Source organism: Phialemonium atrogriseum (genome assembly GCF_030411735.1).
Source record: "Phialemonium atrogriseum strain 8032-3 unplaced genomic scaffold QBC33scaffold_4, whole genome shotgun sequence".
Taxonomy (NCBI): domain Eukaryota; kingdom Fungi; phylum Ascomycota; class Sordariomycetes; order Cephalothecales; family Cephalothecaceae; genus Phialemonium; species Phialemonium atrogriseum.
The window spans coordinates 425,693-453,410 of NW_026848141.1; the positions used below are offsets into that span (position 1 = coordinate 425,693).

The 27,718-nt window shown below is 55.5% G+C and overlaps 9 protein-coding genes across 9 annotated transcripts; 5 read left to right on the forward strand and 4 right to left on the reverse strand.

The window, feature by feature from the left end:
• Window positions 1–1,033: 1,033 nt before the first annotated feature.
• On the reverse strand, window positions 1,034–3,291 carry QBC33DRAFT_265428 (uncharacterized protein). The gene is made up of 2 exons (XM_060423136.1): window positions 2,335–3,291; window positions 1,034–2,270 (listed from the first exon to the last, which is right to left on the reverse strand). Exons 1-2 carry the CDS (start codon window positions 2,924–2,926, stop codon window positions 1,324–1,326), a joined length of 1,539 nt encoding a protein of 512 aa, XP_060286605.1. The 5' UTR covers window positions 2,927–3,291; the 3' UTR covers window positions 1,034–1,323.
• A 1,510-nt stretch (window positions 3,292–4,801) lies between these two features.
• QBC33DRAFT_512155 (uncharacterized protein) lies at window positions 4,802–6,776 on the forward strand (the record flags this gene model as incomplete). Its single annotated transcript, XM_060425890.1, has 2 exons — window positions 4,802–5,116; window positions 5,256–6,776. The coding sequence occupies 2 exons, from the start codon at window positions 4,802–4,804 to the stop codon at window positions 6,774–6,776; spliced, it is 1,836 nt and encodes a 611-aa protein (XP_060286606.1).
• A 168-nt stretch (window positions 6,777–6,944) lies between these two features.
• Window positions 6,945–11,053, reverse strand: QBC33DRAFT_466194 (timeless-domain-containing protein). The gene is made up of 3 exons (XM_060425146.1): window positions 10,862–11,053; window positions 8,411–10,799; window positions 6,945–8,337 (listed from the first exon to the last, which is right to left on the reverse strand). The coding sequence occupies exons 1-3, from the start codon at window positions 10,934–10,936 to the stop codon at window positions 7,226–7,228; spliced, it is 3,576 nt and encodes a 1,191-aa protein (XP_060286607.1). The 5' UTR covers window positions 10,937–11,053; the 3' UTR covers window positions 6,945–7,225.
• A 1,390-nt stretch (window positions 11,054–12,443) lies between these two features.
• QBC33DRAFT_566834 (uncharacterized protein) lies at window positions 12,444–12,973 on the forward strand. Its single transcript, XM_060430467.1, has 2 exons — window positions 12,444–12,622; window positions 12,703–12,973. The coding sequence occupies exons 1-2, from the start codon at window positions 12,514–12,516 to the stop codon at window positions 12,873–12,875; spliced, it is 282 nt and encodes a 93-aa protein (XP_060286608.1). The 5' UTR covers window positions 12,444–12,513; the 3' UTR covers window positions 12,876–12,973.
• A 511-nt stretch (window positions 12,974–13,484) lies between these two features.
• Window positions 13,485–14,998, forward strand: QBC33DRAFT_600554 (kinase domain-containing protein; the record flags this gene model as incomplete). Its single annotated transcript, XM_060432083.1, has 2 exons — window positions 13,485–14,226; window positions 14,364–14,998. The coding sequence occupies exons 1-2, from the start codon at window positions 13,719–13,721 to the stop codon at window positions 14,996–14,998; spliced, it is 1,143 nt and encodes a 380-aa protein (XP_060286609.1). The 5' UTR covers window positions 13,485–13,718.
• An 892-nt stretch (window positions 14,999–15,890) lies between these two features.
• QBC33DRAFT_512158 (kinase-like domain-containing protein) lies at window positions 15,891–16,848 on the forward strand (the record flags this gene model as incomplete). Its single annotated transcript, XM_060425891.1, has 2 exons — window positions 15,891–15,975; window positions 16,214–16,848. The coding sequence occupies 2 exons, from the start codon at window positions 15,891–15,893 to the stop codon at window positions 16,846–16,848; spliced, it is 720 nt and encodes a 239-aa protein (XP_060286610.1).
• A 662-nt stretch (window positions 16,849–17,510) lies between these two features.
• QBC33DRAFT_265812 (uncharacterized protein) lies at window positions 17,511–18,953 on the reverse strand. The gene has a single exon (XM_060423137.1). The coding sequence runs from the start codon at window positions 18,777–18,779 to the stop codon at window positions 17,610–17,612; it is 1,170 nt and encodes a 389-aa protein (XP_060286611.1). The 5' UTR covers window positions 18,780–18,953; the 3' UTR covers window positions 17,511–17,609.
• A 2,684-nt stretch (window positions 18,954–21,637) lies between these two features.
• QBC33DRAFT_265900 (EXS family-domain-containing protein) lies at window positions 21,638–25,383 on the forward strand. The gene is made up of 6 exons (XM_060423138.1): window positions 21,638–21,775; window positions 21,861–23,704; window positions 23,776–23,865; window positions 23,930–24,224; window positions 24,289–25,186; window positions 25,285–25,383. The coding sequence occupies exons 1-5, from the start codon at window positions 21,736–21,738 to the stop codon at window positions 25,146–25,148; spliced, it is 3,129 nt and encodes a 1,042-aa protein (XP_060286612.1). The 5' UTR covers window positions 21,638–21,735; the 3' UTR covers window positions 25,149–25,186; window positions 25,285–25,383.
• On the reverse strand, window positions 25,344–27,672 carry QBC33DRAFT_466203 (aminopeptidase I zinc metalloprotease-domain-containing protein). The gene is made up of 3 exons (XM_060425147.1): window positions 26,982–27,672; window positions 26,557–26,899; window positions 25,344–26,482 (listed from the first exon to the last, which is right to left on the reverse strand). The coding sequence occupies exons 1-3, from the start codon at window positions 27,417–27,419 to the stop codon at window positions 25,521–25,523; spliced, it is 1,743 nt and encodes a 580-aa protein (XP_060286613.1). The 5' UTR covers window positions 27,420–27,672; the 3' UTR covers window positions 25,344–25,520.
• Between the last annotated feature and the right edge of the window lie 46 nt (window positions 27,673–27,718).

Consider the following 27,718-nt stretch of genomic DNA (forward strand, 5'->3'; position numbering starts at 1 on the left):
TCCTACCCATACAAACAAATACCGTGATGAAGATGACAGAAAGCCAAAGACAATTGCACCCAGTGATTATTACACCGTCTAGGGTCATGTATAGCGTTTCATCTATCTTTCTGAGAGTCTTGACTTTGCTTGGTAGGATCCACGACAAACACCTGATGATCGTGTGGATAGGTATTGAGTTGGGGATGATGAAGCACAAACTCCACTGCCAGACCAGGCAGTGGGGTTCTGGCGGGGTGAGAAAACAATCAACCGCTTTTCCCTCGACCAAATGGCACAAGTGAGAGCGAGAATTTGTCATGATGGCGTCCAAGCGGCGGCGATCGACTTGCTCCAGAGTCCAGATCCCCAACCCCATGCCCGTTTCATGACCGTCTCACATCAGCCATCGTCAGGAGGGGCTTGACCCCAACCTCCCCCCCTTCCCCCCCAGACTCGGAACTCGAGGGGCAGCCCAACTTAACTTACATTCGGATCCCTGAGGAGATCCAGAAAAGAGAGCCCACGACGCGGTTGGATTATTAATACCTACGATGATTGAAAAAAAAGTGCCCGAATAGCGTCCGAGTTCCTGGAATACGAAAACGAGGAAAACGAGAGCTATCGACCAAAGAAAAAAAAACATCTCTGCATGATGCGGAAGCCCTCTCACCCCTTACTCTCATCTGTGACGACTTCCGACTTGCAAAAGCCCTTTTAAGTCCCCTAATCTCAACGTCGTCCTGATTTGTAAAAGTCGTCATCACTCATGCTGATGACTCATTGACTCTTTTCTGGCAAGACTGAGCGAGCGAGCAAGGTGATGACCCAGGCTTGCGGGTTAGCTAGGTCCTTCGCTCTCTTCCCCCAAGGGGATCTGTCAATCCCGGATTCTGGGATATCCTGGGTTTTCTGTGATTCTGGGAACCGAGCTCGCCACTTGCCGTGACGATCGGCTCCCCTTGTGCGCTCTGCCGTTTGGAGTGCCTTCCCTTAGATATATCACTTCCCTCCTCCCTACAAGGATTGAGCATTGTTGATTGTTGTTGATCTCCGATACGAAATATAGTGCTTGGCGGCTATATGGTACTGTATTGTCCTTTGGGCAACTATATACAAGAGAATAGTATTCGGACTCGGACACGGAGGTGATCCTTAACGAGCAGCTGCCGAACAACGCGATAACGCTAAGCAGCACGCTCACTTTCTCTCCCAGCAGCCGCAGACCACGGGCAGCATTCCAAACATTAGTTACGGGGACAGCCAATCGATAAAAAAAAACCATGTACAGGCGCCGCGTATAAATAAGGGGAGTATAAGTCATTTCGCGGCCTCAGAGGGCCGTCATACATCTTCAGTAAATCGGGACCCAGACCCCGCCGAAGCCCTCGACCCGGCCTGAGACATGAGGCTCCGGCCGAGGGTTCCGAGGGTTGGGGGAGATAGCCGACCAGGATTGTCATCGAAAAACGGCCCTTGCGCCTGGACGGGGGTCCGTGCAGGACCGGACCTCACGACTACAATGCCGCTCTCGGGCCGCATCGGCGATCCCAGCTGCAGTGGCTGGCTGTCGGGGTGGTTGAACATGGCCATCGAGTCTCGGTAGAACGACGTCCCGCTGACGGCTCTGTCGTGGGGTTCGTGAGGTTCGTGAGGTTCGCCGTATCCGTCGCCGCCGGAGTGTAAGACTGAGTTCAGCTTCCGGCCAGAGACACGGTAGAAGCTCCTCTCAGCCGACTCCGGCTCCGCCCCTTCCAGTTTGGCCTGTGACGCCCGCCTATTCCCGCCCAGCGCGGCAATGGAGGATGGGAACGCGAAAGGAAGAGAACGCTCGGCCATGCCGCCACCAGCACCGCCGCCACCACCGCTACCGGGACCCCCGCGACTGAACAGGGATAGTCGCCTGCCCGGCCCGTCCCCATCGCCGAGGAGCTGCATGCCGTTGATTTGCCGTTTCCTCCATTTAAGAAAGAACATCAGGGCCACGGCGATGAGCGCAATGCCGGCCAGGCCGCCCACAACGCCTCCAATGACAGATTCTTTCGGTACGACGGGCGGTGGCGAGGAAGGACCCACGCCGGTCGGGCTGCTCGCAGGCGGAGCTGCCGTGGCACCTGCGTCGCCTACATCCCCAACCCCGGCAAATACAGTGATCGAAGGGGCTTCGGTAACCGAGGTAAGAAAAGTCGAGCTGCGGGTTGATGAGGAGCGGCTTGAACTACGCGACGTTGATTTTGTGGAGTTGAAAAAGTGCGAATGAATAGTGTTGTTGCCAAAAGAGTGTAGGCGGGCTGATGGGGTCGGTCAGGTTAGAGTCCGTTCCGGTGGGAATCTTGGGGCGAGGAGGGAACTCACACGTCGAGTTGAAAGCACCCCCTGACAGAGTCGGGAGGGCAGAAGTGGGAGGTGAAGGAGCGGACGTCAAAGCCCCCGGAACAGAGAGCGATGACAGAGGTGTGGTAGGTGCTGAGGACGATTGCGTCCCGGAGGACGTGGTCGTCCCGGAGGACGTGGTTGTCCCAGAAGACGTGGTCGTCCCAGAAGACGTGGACACGGGTAAACCATGACCAGTTGGGACAGATAGCACGTGCGGGACTTGCACCGTGGGAATGATGGTCTTGAGAAAGGAAGAATCGAGAGTCAAGTGCACAGGCTTGAAGGCCGGTGGGGTGGCCGACTGCGGTAATATGGTCTGAACATCAATAACAGATCCAGTGCCATCAATGTACTGGATCACGGAGACGGTCTGCACGACCACGGTGACGCGGGACTCCAGGTCGGGCAGTTTGCGGTGATGAAGCTTTTCATGTGAACGAGCGGGATTGGTTTCGCCGTTGCGCTGGTAGCGACCGTGATGGATGTGATCGTGGGAGTGACGGTGGTCGTGTTGGTGTTGGTGGGATCCGCGGGTCTGAGGGAGTGAAGACCCGGGGGCGGTTTTAGTCATGACGACCGACGTGGCTGTGAAATGAGCGAAAGTAGGAATGACTACCTAGGTAGGTAGGTAGTAGCGTAGCGAACGTCTTGGGTTCCAGAAAACCCCGTATTCAGTACCGTGCCCCCGTGGGAGCGATTGGTGAGGCGTAAGCTCGAGGCTGCGCAAATGCTGCTGCAGCTACCTGATGGTATCGATCGGCCGGCACAGTCCATTCCCCTCGTTCCTCGTCCTCAATCGCATCGTGGTCGACGTGACTAAACTCCTTGCCGCAGCTCACACCTCATCGTGGTTGGTGATGACGAGGAACAGCTGATTCTCACCAACGCGCTCGGTGGCCTTGGAAACGAAAGACAAGGACAAAAGGCGCGGTAGAAGGAGAAACAAAGGAAGATTCCAAAAATAATTAAAATGAGGTGAGGCTCGGAAAGCCTGGTGGGGGACTGTGCTCGTTGTTACTAGGTAGGGGAGCAGTCAATTTCGCTTGGCTATGGGGTGGTCTTTTCCCACGAACGACTGGCCCGCCACATTGGCCAATCAACGCCCGGTATTGATAGACCAACAAGGATATCTGGGCGACAGACGGCGAAGTAATTGGCCAACACGAGGATGGGTATTTCCTTGAGCTTTTGCAATCCCCGGTGGGGGGTTTGCTTGGCGATTTAAAGAAACACTGGCTTGAAGCTGAGGACGAAGATTGAATTACTCTGTACCGTATTCCCTTTACGTCTGTTGGTTTTCCATGCAGATGTATGTTCCACTGCTTCCGTGGCAGAAGACTGTTAGCTGTGCAGATACCGAGATGGTGCCTAAAAGGAAAAGCAAGTCACGAAGCCAGCCTGACAATCCACAATTCTTTCCTGCTCGTATTCAGGCACGGACGGTTGCATTCTGCGAGCTAGTTGTTCGTATGGGAAAATCCCAATGTCCAGGCATTGGTTCCTCCCGTTGGTACTCCGCAAGCACAGACGGCGGATCTTGCCTATTCTTATCTACACGTACCTACAGTCGGGTAATACCTGTACCTACATATACAGATCCTCAACCTGTTCGGTTCAAATACACGTGTACCTTCCTTTGCCCGTTGCCTGTAAAAAGCCTTGAACTCCACTCCTCGTCGGTATCAACCTGTCGAGTATGTAGGTATAGGTATTTGGATGGCTGCAACTGCGTCCAAAGGCAAATTACCGAAGTATACCTCTAGGTACCAAGTACACGGGCAGAAACGGTTTCTGCCCGTGTTGATCAAATTCGTCCTTCCTTCGCTGCACGTGCACTAGTGTGGAGTCTGGGCCTGGACCCCCACCTGGGGGAAGCTGCAAGCAAGGAACTCGATAGTCTCATGTAATGAATAGCTGTCGTCAACTTGTTGAAGACCATCGACGAAACCATTTATCTTCCGAACTGTGTATTGGCGCTCCTTGCAAATAACACTAACGCACCGGAAACTCTGAGACGCCGAGACTGTTAGCTGGGGCCGCCGTCGCTGCGGCAGACTGGCAGAGCGTCAATAAAGAGCCTCACTAACGAGGCATATCTGAAGTCTAAAGTCTAGCCTTTGCTTCAATCGCCAACAGTCTGCTCGGGCCTGGAACTGCCTCCGTCGGCCTCACAGTATACTTCGCTAGATATTATCTCCCATGAGAAAAATAGAGTTGAGGCTCCTCCATTACGAAAGACATTTGCAGCTCCCGAACTATATACCTTTGCTTGACCATTGACTGCCCGGGTGACGCCATGGCCACCCCCTCACAAGCAGTGCCAGGAGATGGAGTACCTTCATTGCAACTTCCCCAGGCCTCTCCCGACCTTCTGGCGTCTCCTCCAAGTGGCGCCGCCAATATCTATCCCTCATGGCAGTCACACGATCCTCGGTCCTCGTCGACCATGTCTCTGGTACCTTCCCCAGAGGATGACGAACAGCGGCGGACTCTGTTGATGATATACATTCATGGATTCATGGGCAATGACGCATCCTTCCACTCCTTTCCAGCCCATGTCCACCACTTTCTTGAGGAGACGTTGGCCAATACCCATGTCGTCCACACCAAGATCTATCCTCGGTATAAAACTTACAAGGCGATCGACGTTGCGAGGGACAACTTCAGCAAATGGCTCGAACCTCATGAGTCGCCGGAAACCGATGTTATCCTACTTGGTCACTCGATGGGGGGGTTGCTCTCAGCCGATATTGTCTTGATGGTAGGTGCTTACTCTTATGGTTTCCACGCTTTTCCAAGAGCCACTCTTGATCAATCATGCTCGGGTACGGCGGCTAGGCTTACTAGGCTTTGTTGTCATATTGCCTCTGCAAAGTACTGACACGGTATCTTCTGTATAGCCAGCATCAAGCGGCTATCCATTCCGGCATAGGATTCTAGGAACCATATCACTGGATGCTCCCTTCTTGGGCCTCCATCCTGGCGTCATTGTTTCGGGCATAGCGAGCATCTTCCGTCCGGCTCCCAGTCCACCAGGAGAAACCAACTACTCGGGATCACCTACTCCTTCCTCCCTCAATGCTCGGGAAACCGTCTCACCAGAGCCCTCCATTCTTTCAGGGATCTCCTCGGAGAGGTTATCGTCTCTTAGTCTGTCACCGTCACCGCTGCAGTCAAGACCCTCTGGCTCTGATCCTTTCTTCAATCCACCGTTCTTCAACGATGTTCCGTTCCAGGACCGAGGGTGGATAAAAAATGTCGTCCACTTCGCAAACAAGCATAGATCGGAAAATCTGTTTGAAGCTGCGGGGAGCCACATCATGTCCCATTTGGAATTCGGTGCTTGTCTAGGCGACTATCCTGCCTTGAACTCCCGGTACAGCAGGCTGAGACAGCTGGAGGATGTGAAAGAGCTCGGCGCTGGTGTCTCGGATGCTCGGCCAACAGCAAGAGTGCGCTTTGCCAACTATTACACACTATCTACGGGCCGAGAAAAGAAGCCCAAGCCGGCGCCGGCCAGTCCAAACCCGGAACCAGATTCAGCCGGACAAGAATCCCAGATAAGCTCACCGACTAGCCTACACCCGAAGTCCGAGTCGCCCATTCAAGAGACGCAGGCAAGCTCCGTAGATATCGACCAACGTGCGTCCACACCGAGGAGCTCCGGTGAGGAACACAGCGACGACGGGATGCTCCAATATGTTGAGCCAATGCCAGAGGAGGACGGGCCAGTTCCAGAGGAGGGCGAGCTTCCGCCTGCATACACAGAAAATGCAGATACCAAGACCGCAGACACCGCCCCCTCGGACGAACCACCAGACGACCTGCAGCTACCCGCCATCCCCGACCTCCCCGAGCCACCCGTCGCCCCGGAACTAGACCAGCACGCAGACAAGGCCATCCAGAAGCAGGTAGAGAAGGAAGCGAAGCGCGCCCGCAAGGTATACGACCAGGCGGTCAAGCAGCGCGACAAGGCCATCAAGGAGCGCCAGAAGCTGGTCGACAAGCACAAGCGGCAGCTCCAGAAGGACGCCGAGCGGCGCGACAAGGAGCAGCAGAAGGAGGCCCGCAGGAGGGAGAAGGAGGCGCAGAAGAGGCAGGCGGCCGAGAAGCAGGCCTGGCAGGACGAGCTCGACAGCCGCCGCAGCAGCAATCAGCAGCGGGAGGAGCCGGACAAGGACAAGGACAAGGAGAAGAAGAAGAAGGACCGCAAGTTCTGCATGCTCCCCCGGGACGTCAGCGCCGGCCGCGACCCGGCGTGGGTGCCGGTGCGCATGGACGGCGTCGACGAGGTCGGCGCCCACTGCGGCCTCTTCCTCGCCGGGCCGCACTACGAGGGCCTCGTCGTCGGCGTCGGGACTATGGTCGGGGAGTGGGTGCGCGAGAGCCGCTCTCAGAGGACGGCGGGCGTTGAGGGGTGAGGAGGAGGCGGGCGGTGGGTGCCGGAGGGGGGTGATATTGCTTGTGGTTGACTGTATGGGAAGGGCCCCGTATTCCTGTGCTTGGCTGTTGTGGATGCGAGGTCCTTGCGTTGACTTGCCTTTAGATATACGTAATGCGGCGAGCAATGAAATTCCAGCCCCTTTTGCCTCTCATTTCGTATTTCGCTGCAGGGGAAGGAGTCGATGCCTCGGGGGAACGGTGCATGGCAACAGAGCGGAATAACACAGGTATGTGCCAAGTTGATCGCTTTCATTATTGACATATACCAGGTCCCAGGACGCAGAAGTACGAATAAAACACGCGGCTAGGTAAAACAATGCTAGTCATGTATTCCTGACCCAGTTAATCCTCCAGCAGATATTTCCAACCCCTGAACACTCCAACCCCCCGCAAAACGCCAGCCAATTGGCCATATACCGCAACAAAATCAGTCGTCCTCATCACTGCTATCAACAAGGAACCCGCCCCTGGCCCTAGCCCGCACCATCGGCTTCGCGCGCACGGGAAGCGCTTCGTCATCGTCGTCGTCGTCCTCCGCGGCGGCGGCGGGCACGTCGACCCGCGGACTCGACGACAGGGGCGTGTCGTCCGTCTCCATCTCGTCGCCCGACGCGAGCCCCCGGCTCGGCCGTGCCGACTCGGCCTCGCTATCGGTGTCGCCGTCGCCGGTAACTCTGGCGGGGAGGGTGCCGCCCTTCTTCGTCCTCGCTCGCTTGTTCCCCCTCGCAGACGGCGAAGGTCGCGCATCTTCTCCGTCCGCAGAATCGTCGTCGTCGTCGTCATCATCGTCGACAACAACCAGAGCGCCCGACTTCCTCTTCCTCGAGCCGTCGCCGCCGCCGCCACCGCCGGCCCCCTCCTCCTCGTCGCCACTGTCGGCCAGCAGCGCGTTGAGGTGGCTAGATAACTCCCTCTGCAAGCGGTCGTACTTGGCCTTCTCGCGCTCAAAGAACTCCCTGTCGCGCTCGTCATCCGTCTCATCGTCGCTCGCCCGCACGTACATCTCGCTCTTGACCCTGCGCGCCTTCTCGCGCTCCTTCTCGCGCCTCTTGAGCGCCCGCTCCTCCCTCTGCTTCTCCTTCTCCTCGTCCGCCTCGGCGTCCTCTTCCTCCTCGCTGCCCTTCCGCCGCCTCCGGCGCTGCAGCTTCTTGCGCGGCTGCTCGTCGTCGTCGATGACCTTGCGGGCCGTGGGACCGCCCATCGGGAAGAGCATGTCATCGTCGTCATCGTCCCCGTCGGCGCCTCCCCCGTCGTCGTCGTCGTATGCGGCGCGCTTGCGCGGGGCCGTCTTCCGCCGCAGCTGGTCCGCCGCCGACTCGTCGCTGTCGAAGGTGGGCGGGTTGAACTCGGCCTTGTTGATCAGGTCGACCGACTCGGCGAGCGCGCCGGCCGTGATGCCGGGGCCCACGACCCAGCCCGAGTCGGGCGTCTCGTCGAGGGTCAGGGCCAGGCGCTCCATGCCGACCAGTCTCATGAGGAGGCGGAGGTGCGGGTTCTTGAACACGGCTGTGCGCCGGTCGTCGTTGTCTGGGCGGACGGCTGGTGGGCAGCATGTTAGCACGGGTATGTTTGGGGTTTCACCGAGAGAGAGAGGCAAAGGACTTCTACTTACTGATGAGTGGAGCGGCCTTGGCAGCCGCCTCTTCGATCGAGGCACCCGCCGCCTCCGCATCGAGCCCCTCAACAGAGGGCATTGCTTTCTCTGCCGCCTCCCATGCCCGACGCTCACTCTCGGCCGCGGAGAGCTGTCTCTTGACCCAGTCGATGTGGTCGGCCTGGTTCTTGTCGAGAAGGGCCCCAACCGCGATGGCGATCTGCTGATCGTGCTCCACGATATGGCGGAACTCCAGTTCGGCGGCAGGCCGGGGATTTGTTGAGATTGTCTGCTTCTCGTATCCGTACTCGAGGTAATGAGCCGTGCTGTTGATCTTGGAGAACAGCAACTCGGTGATCAGAGCCGGACGCTCCTCAATCTTTCGGACACACTTCTTGATGATCTGCTTCACGAGCTCCTCCCACTCCTTGAACATGCCCGAGTTCTTGTCGAGAGGCTCGGGTCCCTTGACCATGTTGTACAGCAGGTGGATAATGTCGACACGGAAGAGCATGACGCTCATCTCCTGCTTGAAGGCTACCCGGTAGAAATATCGGTGTGCTCGTTTGAGTTGCGAGTCATCGAGGTCCTTATAGTACTTGGTGAACTTGACAAAGGTATCAACGACCCCCTGCGGGATAAACCTGTGGGCGAAACGCGTGAAGTCAAACTTCCGCTCCTTGGTCGTCCGCTCGGCACTCTGCTGGTCGTCCGCCGAGTCGTCATCCACATCATTCCGTTCCTCGTCCACGCCGTCAGTCCCAACATCCTTGGCGGCCTTCTTCTTCCGCCGTGTCCTCTTGCGAGAGCGGACTTGCAAGTCCACGTTCTGCTTGGAGTACGCCTCTAGGATGCGTAGATAGGTGTACGTCAAGTCGGTGCACGCGTCGAGGTACTCGAAGCCCTGGTCCTTGTATGTCCTGGCTATATTTGCAACGGCATCGTGAGTTGCTTCCTCGTAGAACAGCCGGTTGAGGATGTTCTCGGCAATCTCCTCGTCGTCCTCGTTTCCAGATTCCGACATTTCTTGCACAGTCAGAAGAATCTGGGTGAAACATCTCATAACGGTGCTCAACTCGGACCAATCCTTGTCATTGTAGGACCGGTCCAAGGCGCGGTTCAGGCTGATAAACATCTCCTGATTAAGGACACCAGCGATGAGATTGAAACTCCCAACATTATCCGCCTTGTTCTGGGCTGGCTTCGCACCCTTCTGGAGCTTCCGGCGCATCCGCTCCGCCTCCAAGAACCATGCAACCAAGTAAAAGAACTGGCCTCGGTGGTAGTTCAAAACGTGTGGTGCTTCCCGGTCGATCGACTTTCTGACGTGCTGAAATAGGGGGTTAAACCCCGAGTCCAGGAAGTCTTCGACAAACGACCGCAACTGCTTGTTTGCCCTGTGGTTTAGAGACGGCGGTGGTCCCATATCCTTTGGTTCCATCTCTTCCTTTCGCGCTCGTCGCGGTGGCCTGAAGGTCTTGCTGCTATCCATCTTTAAATCTCGCGTGGCGGCGTCCCTCAGTGCGTCCTGTCCGGACAGCGACGACATCTTTCCGTTTCCTCTCTTCACCCAGATCATGGTCCCAAACCTGTTGTGACGCTTCGGCGCCTTCTGGTTGTGTGACCGGAGCATAGCAGCTTCCTTGTCCATCATGGCTGTTAATTCCACGGCTTTTGCCTGATTCAGCCCCTGCTCGTCGAGGAAGAGCTTTCTCACGTCTACCCTCTTGACAAGATGAAATATGATCTCCATGACAATGACATCCTCGGTTCTGAAGTCCTCGCCCATGTTGGAGGCGATTGTCAGGAGTGCCAAGAAGATATCCTGATAGGAAAACGCGTCTATCGTTACAGAGCGCGAGACCTGTGATTCGTCTCCCTCGTCTTTGACGCCCGGGGGAGGGGAAATCATGGCGATATTCCTCAGAAAGAACAGCATGATCTTGATTATGCCCTGGTCTCGTGGGGATCGGTCGCCAATGGGGATGGCCATAGAAGGGAGAGCCACTCTCACTGCGGTGTGAAGGATTGGGGCTCCGTCAAAGTTGATAATTGCCCGTTTGTAGCCCAATTGGGCTAATTGTAAGACTGGGAGGTGTCTGTGATGGTTGATGGTCATCCTTTCGGCGTCTCGTTCGATGGGCCAGGTCAAAGGGACCATGATCTCGTAACACGCCAAGGCAAGCTTCGCCTTCAGTCTGTTATCGGCGCAGTTCTCGGGCCATGTCGCGATGATCTGGAGGAGGTCGCCGCCGACCAGGTTTGCTTCGGCAAGGCATCGCGCAACGTCCATGCGATTCGTCTTCTCGTCGTAGAAACGGATCCATCGTTTTATGTCTCGCAAGCACTCGAGGGCGTCGTCTCCAAGCTTGTAGCTTCCATCATCATCCGCACCGTTTCCTCCAAGCTGTGAGCGTCAGTAATGTCAACTTTCGAGTACGGGCGAAAAGGATGCGACCGTCAACGTACAGCGGAAGCGAGACTGTTGATGTGCGCCCGAACTTCGGGATGCACTACGTCCTTGGAGGCGTCTTCGGCGTCCATTTTGGCCGCTGGGGAAACGATACTGGTCAATCTCTCGCAGTTGGATTTGCGAGAGTCCCAATATCTAGAAACTGGGTTTCGTTGCTAACACCAGGCGCACGCAGCCTTCAATTCGAGATGGTTTTACAAACACGCGCCCTGGAGACGCGACCGCGTTTAGCTTGCAATTAAAGTGGCACTGCGGGGCAATGGCACGTGCACGTCAACTTGTGTACTATGGTACACCCGTGCCACGCCCCACTTTATTTGGGCCCCTGTTGTGACTATTATCAATCATTGATTCGACTAACCGTTTGCCGATTCGCACGAAGAGTTGTACGTTGTCTTCCGGGAGGGCGTAGCTTGTCTGGCGCCCTTCCATTCCTCTGCAGTGCTCAGCATAATGCTTTTCAGGGCAAAAGTGTGGGCTCTGGAAGACAATCTGCCGATTCAATTGGATTGCATAGATTGATTGAGTATCCGTAGATTGGATTATGCTGAGCGCTGTTCCTCTGTGCCAAGGAGTTGTGCGTCATGTCAGCGTCCTTGAGTGCCCTGTAATTACCGTAATTAAAGCCAAGGGAGGATATGGTAATCAAGCCCAACAGGATCTGAAGGAAGTTCAAGAGGTTCTTTGAACTTTAAAGTACCCTCCCAAGTGTTGGGTGGTGAGTTTCACAGGAAGCTATCCCCGGTTGCCACTTTGTTTACCGAGAGCGCTAGAGACGTTATGATAGCTAGTAATTCATGGACCCAGCTACTTGACCATGTGTTAATTGGGAGAGTGTATGGAAGCACCGAGTCCTGGCTTGGGACTCGGTGGTTCACCGGCATCTTCGCGAGACGACTCTGAACGTAAAGTCAGGATGGAATGCTAGAAAGCAGCATGGGAATGAAATTGGACTTATTAACCGGTTACGTAGTTATCTGACAAAGAACCGAGCTTTACTATTATGATCGACCAGCTCAGGTAATAAACATGTGAGGCTTCTCAAGCAGTTCGTGAAGTTAGAAAACAGGGAGGATCGCGCTGTGACGAGCCTGCAGATTTGTATGCAAGGGTATGATCCTTTAGGAGTAATCCTGTAAGACGTACAATATGAAGGACCCTAGGGGATGAAAATTACCAGAACATAGTATTGGCAGGTTGCGTTACTAAGTGCTGGTGTCTCTATTTGGAGAGGCACGGTATCGTCTCTGGCTGTGCCTCCCAGCGGCTGGTGCGAGAACGAGAACGAACGTCAGCGTAGCATGTTTCGTATCAATTCCTACACGGCCCAGTAGGTCAGGCCGCAGTCTTCTGCGGGACAACGTCGATATGAATGGCTGACCGGGAGTGGTCGATCGCGACAGTGCTGACGAGATCAATCCTTCTCAATGCTTCCACAACGTCCGCTATCGCTCTTCTCTGACCAGGAAAGCAATACCTCCGTGGCCTCTAGACGTAAAAAAGTATAAAAGAGCCGGCAAGTCTCGAGAAACCAATGTATCCTTCAGACTCAACTCGGATTGTATCAACGCCGGAAACCTCAGCACCATCCAACCCACAACACACTAGCCATTACCTCATAACCACCTCACCAACACCCTATCTCAATATGAAGTCCTTCGCCATTACCAGTGTTCTCCTCTTTCTGGCCGGAGGTGCCATGGCCAGGAACTGCACCCCGGGTTTGAATTACTGCGGAAGCACCCTCAACAACATCGGTAAGCTATGGCGTATTGAAGAACCACGAGACGTATAAATTAAAGTACCTAACTTAAAACCTCTTGGGAATTACTTGCAGGCAATTACCAGGGCCAGATCGACCAGGCTCTCCATGATGCAGGTCGGGCGAATGGTGGCTCGGATGACCTCTTCCACTGCGTTGGCGGCGATAGCGGCGTCATCGACTGGATCGGGTATTGCCCGAATGGCTGCAGGGACAACGGCAAGGACGTGAGCGACTCCTGCAACTAGGCTTGATCCTGGTACCTTGGGTACTCAACAGTCGACTTGACTGATGGGGAAAGCATTTGGAACGACGCGTCGATTGGAAGGCTTACATTCGTTTGGAGGGATACAGAATTCATTCTTTGTTCTGTTACATCAATAGACATTATTCTCACAATACTTCGTCGCTCGATTAATTACTTGCAGACTTGGTATTATTTCATGTCGTTGAAGCACAGGAAGCTACCGTAGATTGTCTCCGGTTGATAGTGACCTCTCTCGCTACCTTAATCTCGCTATCAAGGCCTATGCTGGTAGGATTTCCAGTACTAAGACTGTTTCCTGCAACGTCAGTAAAGCTTTCTATAGAATTTCCATTGCTTGCCAGTTCCTTAGCTAGTCTGTCCAAAGAGCCGCCTTAAACAGAGTCACTTGACCAGATCCTTGCCTCTTTCGCTTCCTTTATGGTCCTTTCTTTGCAAAGGCCGGGCTAAACCTTTTCTTATAATTACTTGGCAAAAATGTCGTAGACAATGCTAGCAGATGCCAGCATCTCTTTGTTAATGCAGCTAGAGAGGCCTCGGTCCACGACGGCCCTGTTCCCGACTAACAGGGTCTGCTTACTGTCTCGCCGTCAACCTTGTGGAAGACCATAAGGCGCAGATTAGTGCGAGAAAGCGGCGTTGGGAAAGCGGTGTTGGGGCCGCCGCTTTGGGCTGGCGCGTGCCGCCGCTTAATTTTGGCGGTCTCTGCGTCTCTGCAGCAACGGCTGTCGCACTCTGATATTATGTACTTGGAGGCCAGGCCACCGCCCACAAGCAGGCACCATCGGACACGCTTCCTTCGGCATCAATCACTCTTTTCCTTATCATGTCTCAGGTAGAGATATTGCCCCCTTTCCTGTATCGCCAGCCGCGTATGGAACACATTGAGGACGTTGGGAAGTACGTTCCCGGTGGTTACCATCCCGTCGACATCGGCGACATTATTGGCACGAGCGACCAGAGTTACGAAGTCATCCACAAGCTTGGCTACGGAGGCTTCTCGACGGTCTGGCTTGTCCGCTCGTGTGGGGACATGCACTCCTACTTCGCGCTGAAGATCCTCTGTGCTGATGTCCCTAACGTCAATGAACTGAACGTCCTCCAGTATCTTCGAAAGTCCGCCAGCCCACATGCGAATGTGGTGACATTGCACGACTCGTTCAAAGTCTCCGGCCCCAACGGCGAGCATCACTGTCTCGTTTTCCCGGTTCTCGACCCGAGCCTTCAGAACCCCAGAGTTGCCGACGCGTTACCTGGTCCTACGCGATACCAGGTGTGTTGCCAAGTTACCAGCGCCATAGCATTCCTCCACGGCCAAGGAATCTGTCACGGCGGTAAGCTACATCCCCATTCTTAACTCGTTTCAAGTTGACTAACAAATGTACAATTGTGGATTTCACCGCATCCAATATTGTATTCGAGCTTCTAGACATTTAGTCCATGTCTCCGGCTCGTTTGCATCAACTTCTAGGCTCTATCAAGGCCGAGGATCTCAAACTGCCCAACGGCTCATATTCGCCACACGCTCCAAAGCAAGTCGTCCAGACTCCTGAGTTTTCAGGCCTGGATTATTCTTCACTCGCATTTGTTCGGATTGTCGTTTTCGGACAGGCCTTCTTCGCAGATCGTCCACCCCCATCACTGGGAGTCCCTATCGATTTCTTTCCTCCAGAACTTTGCTTCGGCTATCTGCCCTCTACCAAAAGCGACATCTGGCAACTTGCCTGTATCCTATACATTGTCCATGCCAAAGTGCCCATGTTTTCCACGTTCTTTCGGATATTCGGAATCCTCATAGGCACTGTCGTGGGCTATCTCGGTCCGTTGCCCCAACAATGGAAGGGACGATTCATGTTCGAGAAATACGGCTACCGGGAGCCGGGACGAGCACAGAGCAGAACAGAACCGGCTTGGTGGTTCGAGGACAAGCATTCCGAGAAGTCGATCGACAGCCGACTTTTCCAGGAGGCACCGCATCTCTCCGTCCGTCAGAAGGGGGAGTATGTTCGCCTGCTCCACGACATGGTGGCATATGAGCCTGAGCAGCGCCTGTCGGCGGCCGATGCGGTACAGCGTCTGAGGTCAGCGGCATTTTTGGATGAGTAGTTGAGTGCAAAAGCAGTACGTTCATAACTCTTTGTTCACTTCGATTCCAATCCCAAGTTCTCAACTGGGCATTGGCAGCTGACTATGATCATCTAAGGGCCGGTCTCCCAGTCATCCTAAAGAGCCAAAGTTAGTATTATGGGTGGCTGTCGGGTAGGTATTCCCTCTGGGCGAGGTGGTTAACTTTAGGAGAAAGTCAACCCGATTCCAGGCGGATGGGGTTCGGCGAGTGGTGTACGTGATGGTAATACGGTGGAAGCGTGAGCATCCAGCGCTGCCTCCGATGGTGCCGCCACTGGTCGCTCGTGGCGTTATATTGGTCCCAAGTGAGCCAGCTGCTTTTCCAAAGTGTAAGGGAGCAGCGTAACTACCATGCAGCGCCAAGGGGTTTCTTCGGCAGGGCTGCAATATATGCATGCTTGTGATGTGCATTTATGCGAAACCTAGTGCCCGAAATATCAAAAGCTTACCATAGTCCTCCAAGAAGAGTACACGTTCGAGGGATCCGTTTCAATATGAAGCCGTTTAACAGCTAGTTAGACAGCCTGTTGAATACCTGTAAATGGCCTTTTAGAATGCGTAACAGCCTGTTTTCCAGCAAAAATATGTGATACTTGGACGCTCTTTCCAAAATAGATTCTGCGTTGGCCTTAGATACGTAACTTCGACAGCTGCTGCCTCGATAGGGGTAATTTATGCAACTAAGTTCGCGTCCGAAAGTTTAATTGCGCCACAGGGACCCCCACCAAAAGTGTGGCTTGGACATTCCGACCCCAGACGGCGTAACCCCAAACTGGGGGCTATCTCCTGCCCCACTCGCGCCAAACTTTGCGATCACTGGCTCTGGAAACAGGATCATGGCGATACTGTACCAAGTTGCTTAGCGATATGAATGACGTTGAGAGAATTCAGAGATATCGGCCGGGGTTCCAACCCGTTGCGTATCGTGGACATGTTTGGGGAGCTTGGGGTTGGCTGTAAGGGTTGGCCAGGCAAGTCGGATGTCGAGCGATTCAAGCCAGTGACAAATTGAGGCGCAATGCACCTATCGACCTATACAGCCTCGGGGGACAGCGCTCTCACTCTCTGATATTGAGAGGGACAATAGCTTTGGAACTAACAGGAGGTTTTTAGACTTGACCCCCGCCAATGTTCTATTTGGACTGCATGATGTTGGCCATTGGACTGATTCCGAAGTGTACTAGCATTTCGGAGCTCCAAACGAGGTGCAGTTACTGTGCCTCGACGGTTCCGTCCCACCACCACCAGCTCCCAGACGAATCGTTGAAGCGATCAGCTTCAAGGGTATAAACCCCAGTCTACTATCCGGTAATGTCTGTATCGTTGATTTCGGATTGTCATTTCTCACCGATAGTCCTCCGCCTGGCATCCCTGGGACGCCCCGCTCCTTCCTTGCACCAGAACTATGTTTCGGGGCGCAGAGGTCGCCGACAAACGACGTATGGGGCCTGGGTTGCCTGATATTCGAACTCTACACCGACCGGGTTCTCTTCCCGCTCATCTTTGACCAGCTGGACCTCCTGATTGGGACAATTGTCGACACGCAAGGTCAACTCCCTCCGCGGTGGGAGGGCCACTTTGTCAACCAGGCCGACCGGGTCTTCGAGCCAGGACACAAGGACTTTTGGTACGATCCGTCCTTCAAGCCGAACCGGCCTCTCGAGCGTCAGGTTGCCGAGAAGTGCCCGCAAATTCCGGAGCATCGGAGGCGGTTTTTCCTGGACCTCCTGGCTGGTGCGCTGAGCTTGGATCCTACCCGTCGGCTCAGGGCCGCAGAGATTGCGGCACACCCGTGGTTCTCCTTGGGAGACAGCCCAGAAGAGAGTTAATATTCGTCACTCAGAAGCCCGCATGTCAGGCGCAGGAACGTGCTCTTAACAGGTATTATTTGATCCTGATGAGTCATTTGAAGCGACTAGTTATTGTGCTTGATGTCGGTTGCCCCTCAATATGGTGAGTTTAAGAAGGGTCGACAGCGGCGAGACATGACGAGAATTACGCTAGTTAGGGTAAGCTGTCGAGATTCGGGCTAGGTAGGTAGGAAACAGGGCAGAAGTTGATATGCCGCGTCCTTGGAACAGAGCTCCGGTACAGGGACTTGGTCCTAGCAACTCAACCCAACTTCTTCACGATGACGACGGAAGCAGAGACATAGACGGCAGGTCGCTCAGAAGTGGGATCCACACTGGCAGAGTAAACGTTGTTTCATTTGCATGATAATGGTATCATCTAGCAGTGCTAATTTTGTCTTATCATGCGACTCCCAAAAGAAACATCCTCATCAAGCAGTCGCTCTCTTCCTGGGTATTAAATGGCCACGAAACTTCACCCCCAAACAAACAGATGATAACGAAGTAAATGGGCGTGGGACAGAGATGAAAAGAGAGATTTGACGGACTGGATTCTAGCCCAAGGCGCCAGAATGACCGAATTAGGTATTCAATAATAGATACTCATTGTTGCTTGCCTGCAATGCTCCGCGCCGACCAATGCAAACTAAAGGAAATTTCAACGACCGACATTGGGCTTTGCCCATGCTGTAGTAAATTCCGATGCTCGCTATCCTGGTGTGATACGCCGCTTTTCCGCCTTAGTCGGGGTTGGCGATGAAAAGCCGCCCGGAAGTAAGGGTCATGGTCCGCTCGTCCACGCTGCCTCGTCTCCTTAGATCCTCGGGGTTCTTGACGCTCTTCTCCCTCGTTATGGTTGCGTTCATCAAGCTGTTGGTAGCCAGGCGTGCCGCATTGCCGGCCAGGTCGGGGACGTTGTCGAGCCGCTCCTTGCTGCTACCGCTCTCGACGCTCCTTGCCCTCCCGCTCGCCGAGTCGTCGCCAGCAAGCATCAGCTCCTCCTTCCCCTCGACCAAGGAGTCAGTACGCTCCGGGGTGTCGCCGGGACTCCACCGCCTGCTGCCGCCTTGGGAATTGAGAGGCCCTAGACCCCCGGACGAGCGGTAGGCCAAGGTCCTCCTCCCGCTGGCAGTGCTACTCCTCCCGGAACTTCCGGTCCGCCGGTGATGCAGTCGCTGCATGACCACGTCGTCCTCGTCGCTATCCCCGCCCTCGACCTCGGTTGCGCTCAGGCGCAAGGGGACGCCGCCGCTGACGTAGTTGTTATCCGGTGCGTAGCCCACTACGGCGGGTTTTCCGTGATGCCGGATCTTGGCAGCGACCTTGCCGCCGGCCGAGCTCAGCCCCGTCGACGTGCGACCCGAGACTGCTGCCGAGCCCATGCCGAGTGCGCTGCCAGTCCCGGCGCCCACCGCCTCGAGGTTCGCCCGCATCTTGGCTGCCCGCTGCTGAGCCTGCAGCCGCGGATCTTCGTATTGGGCGCGGTCGCACCAGGCGGTACCTTTCTGCTTCCTGAGCAGGGCGATGTAGCTCGTGGGTTGCGGGGAGCCGGGAACGCCGCCCGAGCGGCTTGACGTTGACCTCCGCAGGTCAGTCGTCGGGGATGTGCGGTAAGCCGCTGGGGGTGGCATTCCGCCACCGGCGCTGGACACGGTGCTAAACGTGTTTACAGACGGTGATCGGCGCTGATGTATACCTTGCGGCTGCACCAGGTGCATCTGCATCGGCGTATTGTACCCGGCTGGCATATGGTAGCCGGCTGGCTGTTGGTAGTGGACTGGGGGTTGCGCTGCTTGAATCGGGTCAGGAAACGTGTTGGAGGAAGTCGTCCGCGTCCGGCTGTGGGTATAGATTGGGTTGTTGGAGGGATCGAGCGGCGCCTGGCTCCGGCGATATTGGGGTTCGAGCATGTTTCCTCTCGAGGTTGGGCGACTGGAATTCGTGGCGTCGCCGGATGGCGGCCGAGACAATGGGGAATTTCCAGGTTCCTAGGGAGACGTGCGGTATTGTGGCAATTGCAAAGCAAAGAGTCTGAGTTGGGATGGGAGACTTGAGTCGCCAAGTGGAGTCTGCCACCTGAATAATGACAAGCGCGCGGGGCCTCCGTCGATCGAACTGCGAGTTGTTCCGAACCGAGAAATTCTGCGTCGGGTCGGGTTTGGACAGAGATCCAAGCGATGATAACAATCCCTTTGCAACTCTGGAGGAGAGGAGAGGAGGGGGGAAAGATATGAGGATCGGGAAGTTCGGTGATCAGGGATGTTGATGGAAATGACGAGGGAGGAATCTGGTTCAAAAGGGAAAGCTGCTCGGCCAAACTTGGCGGTTCAACCAACGTTGCATAACCCCCTGTCGATGATGCTATGCCTGATAAGTGGGTTCTTTTATGGTTGGAAGTGGGCGCTAGAGTCGACACCTATTCGCCCGCCACCCGAAAAAAAGGGCCTTTACCGCGCGATGGCCTGTTTTGTGAACAATAGCTCTCTTGGCCTCAGCTACCAGGCCGAGCTAGAGGGCAACCATTTGCGAACGGGGCCCAGGAAGTTGGTCACTGGTGGCAGGATGAGGAAATGCCGCGGGGTATGCGTCTCGCTTGCAATACACAGTACTGTGTTCGATCTTAAACTTGGACACCACACGCAATAGGAGCGTCAAATGTCTAGGAATTCGCACCGCCGGTGAGCGAGCCCCACGATGAGGTTATGAGAACCTGGATGAAAAGCACCGTGGAAGTGGTAGGGTGGCCCCTCGTCCAATCAGAGCACCACGCGGGGGTCGCAGTTGATGTAATATCTCCTCTCTGTCGAGCCGGCGAGGGATGGTGGGTATTCGGCGCCTGCAGAGGAACAGTCCACTGTCAACAACAGTGATCGAGATTCGCGCTTTGTCCTTGTTTTATCCTCGTCGCCGTGTTGCTTGTGTTCGCCTGCCAGACGCAGCTAGCATTGGTGTACCTTGGTCAAACAGACGAGGCACCCTGGGGATTCACCACCTAAATATGATATTTTAAGGGAGGTGACGCATATGGCCAAGAATTAGGGTATTCGAATCAATGTAAGAGGAGGTATGTATGTACAAGACTCTGGCGAGATGGCACGATGGCACGGCGGCACGGATTGGGACGAGTTCCTATTCAGAAGCCCGCGCCTGTTATTGCCTACCATTGCCTGCCGCTCAGCCCTGAGCGTCAGGCCGGTCAGGGATGGGAGCAGTTTGGTGAGATCCTTGACCTGCTGACAATGGGCCGCTACTGCGTAAGATATGCGTGCAAAAACAAGAGCTAATGCGCGGGCAGGTAGGTACCTGACTACCTGGAATTCGAGAATTTGCTTGGCCTACGGCTTCCTGTTCCGGTGATTCCTCCTCCGCCCGCACTTACTTGCAGTAGCAATCAACCTTCGACATTGACACATTGATCTAATAGACGAGTTCATGCAGGAAAACCGAGTCTCGGCTCTCGAAAGACCTGGAGACTTGCCGCTGCTCTGGAGCCGGCCCAGGAGTAGAGTAAAGACGCTGAAATGCGCTGAAGATGTCGAAGATGACCTACTTAATATTCTCATGCAAGTCCAAGACTAATGCGATGTGCCATGAGCATGGCCCTGCATGCCTCTCTGTGATAGGTAGGGCGTGCCCTCCTTCAAGCTCGAGGGTTGGTGATCAGCTTCATGACCGGCGGTGCAGGCAGCCCTAGCAGCGTCTTGGAGAAATGATGTGGTGCCACGACGGTGAGCATCAGAGCTGACTGAAGAAGCCACTGCTTACTCGCCTGGTTCGCCCTAATCCATTGAGGGTTTATTTTATTTTATTTTACTTGTGTGTGCATTCTCTGGGAATCAAGCATGACAGAGGGAAGATCCGGTGAGAGTCACAAGACTGACATAATCATGCTCGTCAATGCTTGCCAACCCTTATGGTTGTCCATCTGAACATTCCGTCTCCTCTCCTCCCTGTGGCTGCATTTGTTCACGGCTTCACCCGAATGCGTTCAGACTTATCTGCTTGGAGTTTAGAGCGTCAATGATACTTTCAGCCCAACTTTTAGAGTCCAGCTCCGCGCGTGTCGAGCTTTGAGTGGCTGGCAGGTTGAGCGGCCGTGGAAGGAGCCGCCTTGCCTGTGTCGGTTCCATCTTGCGCACGCCGCCAGCCAATGACTGATAGCAACAGGACCTTCAATGCGGCGCAACCTCGCCGATTTTCGGGCGCAACTTACATGTAGATCCAAATGGCCGGGGACAGTGTCGGGACCCAACCTGTCGGATGGAGTGGGTACCATTCACACTACCTACGTCAGATACACGCTATTCAAGCTTCACGGGTATCATGCGCTTGTATGTGTGTAGGCAATTCCCGGTCCCGTCCTCCGAGAACTGTTATATCTGGAACGATGTATATATGCGTCTCATCGTTGGGCCATAGTACGGAGTTCAGATAGCAGGTCTGTATTCCGTAATTTGTGCCTTGTGGACAACCACTAGGTTTCCTACCTGCGCTTGGCACTCGGGGGAAGGCATGGAAGAAAAAAGGGAAGAAACTGCCCGTCCCACTGGGTACAGGGTCTACGCAGTAGGTACCTAGTGTAACGAGGCTCCCACAGCTGGGGTTGGCGCCATATGATTGGCCATTTGCGCACCGCACTTCTTTCGTTCCAAGTTTTCCCATTGACCATTCCTTACCAGAAATCCCCGTGCTTTTTGGCTTTTTGTCGTACATTGTTCGATATCTGCTCTTTGTTTATCTGGATCAATCACATGCCGAAGGGCTCCCCCTCTAAGATCTGCGCTATCTAGAAAGTTTATCCATCTGCCCCCTCAATGGCAATAGTTTCCGCGTTATCATCGGCGTCCTATACCTGACTGTGACGTCATGAAGTTTGCGAAGGAGCTCGAGCAAGAGCTTGTGCCGGGTGAGCATCCCGCCAGGCTTGAAGGCTGGGACAATACAGCCTGATCGAACGTGCCACGGCATCTAATCTTCCTTATTATCTACAGAGTGGAGGATCAAGTACCTCAATTACAAGGCCGGAAAGAAATACATCAAGGCTCTCTCGAGGGCCATCAACCGCGCCAATGCCACCCCCACTCTCTCCAGACGCGGAGACTACGCTCCTCGAGTGCCGAGCTTTAACACTCACCGACGACTCCATAGTGAACAAACTTCGGATGAGGCTGAGGAAAGCTACTCCCTTTCTACCAGCCCGGACCTAGACCGGCAAACCAACGCAACTAGGCCGTCTCCTGTGCGGCCCATCCCAATCAGCAGCGAGCATGACGCCTTGGCAAGCTCTCCGGGGACTCACATGCAATATGGAAGCTTCATACCGACCCCTCCCCTTGGTTCACCTGCTCCAGGCCGCGCGCATCACAATCCCTTCGAGCTCCCGGCTCCTGCTATCAAGGTCCCCTCCCGGACGGGTGAGCCAGCTGCGCGGCCTCCTCAGACGCTGCGAGGGTCTCTCGGACGCTTGCCGCTGTTGCGTAGTAAGTCGATGGGTGTCCCACAGCGGCGGCAAACTTCCCCGGGTCCAAACCAGACGCCGAGGCCAGCAGCACAAACCCCTCGCCAGCGTCTTGTCCGGATGTTCACTGCTGGTTCCATGACGCGGCAAATATCCCGAGAGGGAATTGATCTGCATGTCATGGATGAGGTCCATGAACGGGAGCGAGATTTCTTCTTGTTCCTCGACCGCGAGTTGGACAAGGTAGAAACCTTTTACCAGCAAAAAGAAGACCAGGCTGGCAAGCGACTGGGACTACTGCGCCAGCAACTCCACGAGATGCGCAACAGGCGAATCGAGGAAATTGCGGAAATTAGGAAACGAAAAGAGCAAACGCGGGGCAACGGCAACGGAAACGGCGACGGCACCAGCAGCCACGAAAACTCGCATGCGGGTAAAGACTACAACAGACGCTGGGTCGATCCGATCAAGGGCAAGATATTCAAGCCTGGTCCGAATTCGAAGGCTTTGCAAAAGATGGCCCGCACTCCGGTCATGGCGGGAATGGAGCCGGCCGACCGGAGAGACTATATACGGCGGCCCGAAGACCAGGAGGTCCCGTACCGCACGGCGAAGAGAAAGCTGAAGCTTGCACTGCAGGAATTCTATCGTGGCCTGGAGCTGTTGAAGGCATATGCTCTTCTTAACCGGACAGCCTTTCGGAAACTGAACAAGAAGTACGACAAGGCCATCAATGCGCGTCCCCCCTACCGGTACATGAATGAGAAGGTGAACAAGGCCTGGTTCGTCAACAGTGACGTCCTAGACGGCCATATCAACACGGTCGAAGACCTGTATGCCCGCTATTTTGAGCGTGGCAACCACAGGATTGCCGCAGGCAAGCTTCGCAGCTTGAGCAAGCGGCCCGCAGACCAGTCGTCTACCACATTCCGGAGTGGCCTGCTGGTTGGTACGGGCCTCGTCTTTGCCATCCAAGGTCTCGTCTATGGTTCCGAGCAGCTCTTCCACCCGGAAGACCCGGTGATGCGCCAACAGACAGGCTATCTGCTGCAGATCTATGGAGGCTATTTCCTCATGCTGTATATTTTCATCTTGTTCTGTTTGGATTGCCGCATATGGACGCAAAACAAGGTCAACTACCCTTTCATCTTCGAGTTCGATCCGAGAAACCATCTCGACTGGAGGCAGCTTGCCGAGTTTGGAAGTTTCTTCTTGTTCCTCTTTGGGCTGTTCATCTGGCTCAACTTCTCCATGTTTGGGACTCCCGACATGTACCTGTACTACCCAGTCATCTTGATTTTCATCAGTGTCCTGATTCTCTTCTTCCCTGGTCCGATATTCCGCTACAAGAGTCGCAAGTGGTTTCTATACTCCCATGTAAGTCGACCCCTGTGCCCTGTGCGCCCCCCTTTTCTTCCGTTCTTCGATGCTGACTCTCGGCAAACAAGTATCGACTGTTTTTTGCTGGCCTATACCCCGTAGAGTTCCGAGATTTCTTCTTGGGTGATATCTACTGTTCGCTGACATACGCAACATGTGTAAGTAAGATCCCAGTCCGCGGTTTAACGACGAGGTAGCCTCGAGTCACTAACACTTGCTCAGAACGTCGAGCTATTTTTCTGCCTCTACGCGAATTACTGGGAGAATCCCGTACAGTGTAATTCGAACCATTCGCGCCTGTTGGGTTTCTTTTCGGCTCTGCCTCCGATATGGCGTGCCTTTCAATGCCTACGTCGATACTATGACACGCGGAACGTATTCCCTCATCTTGTCAACGGCGGTAAATACTCCATGTCGATCATGACTGCCGTATGTCTTAGCCTGTTCCGGATACACGGTGGCCATACCAACCTCGCCCTCTTCATCACCTTTGCGACCATCAATGGAATCTATTGCTGTAAGGATCTTCCCCCCCGGCCGCGCATCTTCGACCCGTCAACCACCTAACTTACCGTGCGCAGCTATCTGGGATATCTTCATGGATTTCTCCCTCCTCCAACCACACTCCCGCCACCCTTTCCTCCGGGACATCATAGCCCTCCAACGGCGATGGATATACTACGCCATCATGATCATCGACCCCATCCTCCGCTTCGCCTGGATCTTCTACGCCATCTTCACCCACAACACCCAGCACAGCACCGTCGTCTCCTTCCTCGTCTCCTTCGCCGAGGTGACAAGGAGAGGCATGTGGACCCTCTTCCGCGTCGAGAACGAGCACTGCGCCAACGTAGCCCAGTACCGCGCCTCGCGAGACGTCCCCTTACCCTACCAGCTCGAGCCCATCGTCCAACGCCCCAGTCTCGAGAGCATCACCGAGGGAGGGGCGGACAGGATCGGCAAGGACGACGCGGACGAGCACCGCGCAGACGCCGGCGGCCACGCGGCGGCCGCGTCGGTGCCCCCGTCGGTCGGCCGCTCCACCGGCCGATCGGTCCGCGGCGGCGGCCCACCCTCCGTCGGTACGCCGGCCACGGCCCTGGAGGAGGGCGTCGCCACCGGCACCGACGCCACCACGGCCGACGCGGGCGCGACGGTGGTGCGCAGGCGCCGCGCCGACACGGCGGGGCGCAGGTCGATTGCGCGGATCATGGCCGAGGCGCACAAGCAGGACTTTGAGAAGAAGCGGAGGCCGGCCGGGGACGGGGGCGCCGCGGGTGCGGCCGGGGACGGGGAGGTGGTTGCGGGCGGGCTGCATAGCGAGGAGGAGGAGGAGGATGATGATGATGAGGATGACTCTGGTAGTATGGTGGCGGACCGGATGGAGGTGCGCGAGGCGGAGGGGCTGATGAGCGCTGCGAAGGATGATGATGAGTCGTAAGGGATGCAGCGTAATGGACTTTGGGATGGTGGAAGGGGGCAGGCGGGTGGATTATGTGTGTGTTATTGTGGATGGTCTGGGTGTGAGACCCTGCGAGAAGTGTTAATCTGTGAATGCGGATATCTTCTGGTGGAAGGGCGGTCCTCTTGGGAGGTTTAATTAAGCTGCATCATCTGGACAGAAATGAGATCCAACTTAGCAAAAATATGTGTATAAGCTAATGCATGTGGGACTTCTACGACTACATTATAGATGCGACAACAAAGCCCAATATCCAAAGGGCTGCTCTACAGAGATCTAGAATGCTTATATCGTTGTATAGATGGCAAGTGCAAATGTCACCACCTTCCCAACCTCGTCAGGAAAACCCCCTCAAGCAACCCACTCGGCATCCACCGTCTCCCAGTGGTCCAAGAAGGCCTTGTAGAACTTGACGCCGAGGCCCGGGTCCAGCGACCCCGTGGTGGCGCGGATGCTGTGCATGCTCAGCTGCGGGATGCCCACGTCGGCGGCGCGCACGCCCGTGGCGGCGCTGAGCATGGGGCCGACGGTGCCGCCGGAGCGGCTGTCGTTGCGGATCATGTGGCGCTGGTTGACGCAGCCCGAGAGGGCGGCGACGCGGTCGAGGATGGCGATAGACACGGCGTCGGTCGTCATGTGGCCCGAGCCGTCGACGCAGAGGGCCACGCCGACGTTGAGCCGCGGCGAGTGGCCCGCCAGGTTGGTCTGGCCGAAGTTGGGGTGCGCCGCGTGGGTCACGTCCGACGAGACCAGGAAGCTGGACGCGTAGGTCTGGCCGATGACGTCCGGCCCGAAGGACGTCCCCGCGTCCGATGAGAGCGCCTCGACGGCGCGCTCGACGGTCAGCGGGAGGAAGTTGCCCCGCGCGCCCTGCCGGAGGAGGGAGCCGATCTCCTCGTTGTCGAAGAGCGCGACGAGCTTGATGATCCCGTCGTCGTCTTTCGAGTCGGTGAGGAGCAGGGCCTGGAAGGCCGCCCACGAGCAGAGCTTGTCGTCGATGCGGCCGGCAAAGATGAACTCCTTGTCCATGCCGCCGACCGTGGCGGGCGCCGAGTCGAAGAGCTCGAGCTCCCAGTTGACGATGCTCGAGTAGTCCTTGATCCCCAACTCTCCCGCAATCAGCTTGACAAGCCTTGGTGGCTGGGTTGCGGTGAAGGAGCCAGCGCCTCCGAGAGGAGCTTCGGACGGATTGGCCGAGGATGACCCAAGATCACTGTTGTCAAGTCCGATAATGGGAACGGCTTCCGTTTCCTTGTTGTTACGGCCCATCATGCCGATACCGAAGTGAGGGGCAAGCGTCGGGATGCGGGCAACTGGGCAAGGTATTAATTAGCATGGGGCAAGGCGTGACGGTATACAATACCTATCAATCAAGAGGAGCATTTACTTGGCCAGTCGAGCTTTACAAGCTTCACTGTTGTCTTCCCAGCCTCCTCGTCTCGAACGATGACCCTCCCACCAATGCTGAGGTCCCGGTCCCACCAGGTCTCATTCAAGCCTCCAGCGTACTGGGTAACACCCAGCTGCACATATCCGTTGTTGTTGGGCTTTGCGCTCACGGGCTTGAGCCTCGCCGTCAGAGCATCAATATGTCCTGCAATCATGGCGATGCCATTTCCGGGCTTGTATGCCTTGCCGATCGAGAATCCGATGATCGCACTGCCATTCCGGGTCACGTAGTATTTTCCTCCAGGCTCCAGCTTGCCTGCCCAGCTGTCTCGACTTGGGAGCTACAGTTGAAGAAGTTAGTCAAGGTTGGCATTCCATGATACGCATCGTCAAGCATCCCAGGGCCACTTCGCTACCACTTACCGCCTTGTAGCCCACAGATTCCAATTTCTCTTTGAAGTGATCAACAGTGTGGAAGATGGTCGGGTTCGCAGTCATGAAGTCGCAATAGGGCTTAGTAAAAGCTTCAGGCTTAGTTCGGCGGTAAGCGCAGAGCTGGCATGCGCCAATCTCGTCTGTCCTCTCAAAGCGCAAGCCGGGGTGCAGGCGCAAAGAGCAAGTAGTGCAGACGAGGTTTTGGCTCGCTGGCCGGTCATCCATCCCCATGGCGACGAAGATGCTCGAATGGGGAAACTTGTCCTCGATGCTCTCCCGAGCGGCTGCACTGGCGCCCAATGCCGACTGGGACGCCTGCTCCGGCAGACTGGCCAGTAGCCCGGCCATTGAATGCTCAATTGAAGCGGATCGCAGGGACAGGTTCGAGCTCCGAGTGCGGAGGAACTCGGCGGTGTGGCGGGTCATAGTCAAAGGGTCGGCTGTCCTCTGTGGTGAGGCTAGGGAAAAAGGCGGTTGGAGATGGATACCGTCACAATGCAAGGGGCGGGCAGAAATGGCAGTGTTGTTTACGGATAGAAGATGGTGACATAAACATGGATGATGGGACACTTCTGCAGGTTACATAAGCGTGTCTTACCAGCCTCCCATGGATGATGGCACTAGCAATGGACAACCTGGGAAGTTTACTTGGGTGATTCTGCCCAAATGTGCATCTACATAGGTACCCTGGCATTCCTAGGAACTACCTACCTAAATTCTAGCTT

Coding starts and splice junctions, on each gene's coding strand:
- QBC33DRAFT_265900 (XM_060423138.1), top strand. CDS start 21,736: ATGAAGTTTGCGAAGGAGCTCGAGCAAGAGCTTGTGCCGG. Junction 21,776..21,860: donor CGAGCAAGAGCTTGTGCCGG/GTGAGCATCCCG, acceptor TATTATCTACAG/AGTGGAGGATCAAGTACCTC. Junction 23,866..23,929: donor CGCTGACATACGCAACATGT/GTAAGTAAGATC, acceptor ACACTTGCTCAG/AACGTCGAGCTATTTTTCTG.
- QBC33DRAFT_466194 (XM_060425146.1), bottom strand. CDS start 10,936: ATGGACGCCGAAGACGCCTCCAAGGACGTAGTGCATCCCGAAGTTCGG. Junction 10,800..10,861: donor TCAACAGTCTCGCTTCCGCT/GTACGTTGACGG, acceptor TGACGCTCACAG/CTTGGAGGAAACGGTGCGGA. Junction 8,338..8,410: donor CAAGGCCGCTCCACTCATCA/GTAAGTAGAAGT, acceptor GCTGCCCACCAG/CCGTCCGCCCAGACAACGAC.
- QBC33DRAFT_265812 (XM_060423137.1), bottom strand. CDS start 18,779: ATGCTCGAACCCCAATATCGCCGGAGCCAGGCGCCGCTCGATCCCTCC.
- QBC33DRAFT_466203 (XM_060425147.1), bottom strand. CDS start 27,419: ATGACCCGCCACACCGCCGAGTTCCTCCGCACTCGGAGCTCGAACCTG. Junction 26,900..26,981: donor AATCTGTGGGCTACAAGGCG/GTAAGTGGTAGC, acceptor CTTCAACTGTAG/CTCCCAAGTCGAGACAGCTG. Junction 26,483..26,556: donor TGTAAAGCTCGACTGGCCAA/GTAAATGCTCCT, acceptor TACCTTGCCCAG/TTGCCCGCATCCCGACGCTT.
- QBC33DRAFT_265428 (XM_060423136.1), bottom strand. CDS start 2,926: ATGACTAAAACCGCCCCCGGGTCTTCACTCCCTCAGACCCGCGGATCC. Junction 2,271..2,334: donor GGGTGCTTTCAACTCGACGT/GTGAGTTCCCTC, acceptor CGACCCCATCAG/CCCGCCTACACTCTTTTGGC.
- QBC33DRAFT_566834 (XM_060430467.1), top strand. CDS start 12,514: ATGAAGTCCTTCGCCATTACCAGTGTTCTCCTCTTTCTGGCCGGAGGT. Junction 12,623..12,702: donor AAGCACCCTCAACAACATCG/GTAAGCTATGGC, acceptor AATTACTTGCAG/GCAATTACCAGGGCCAGATC.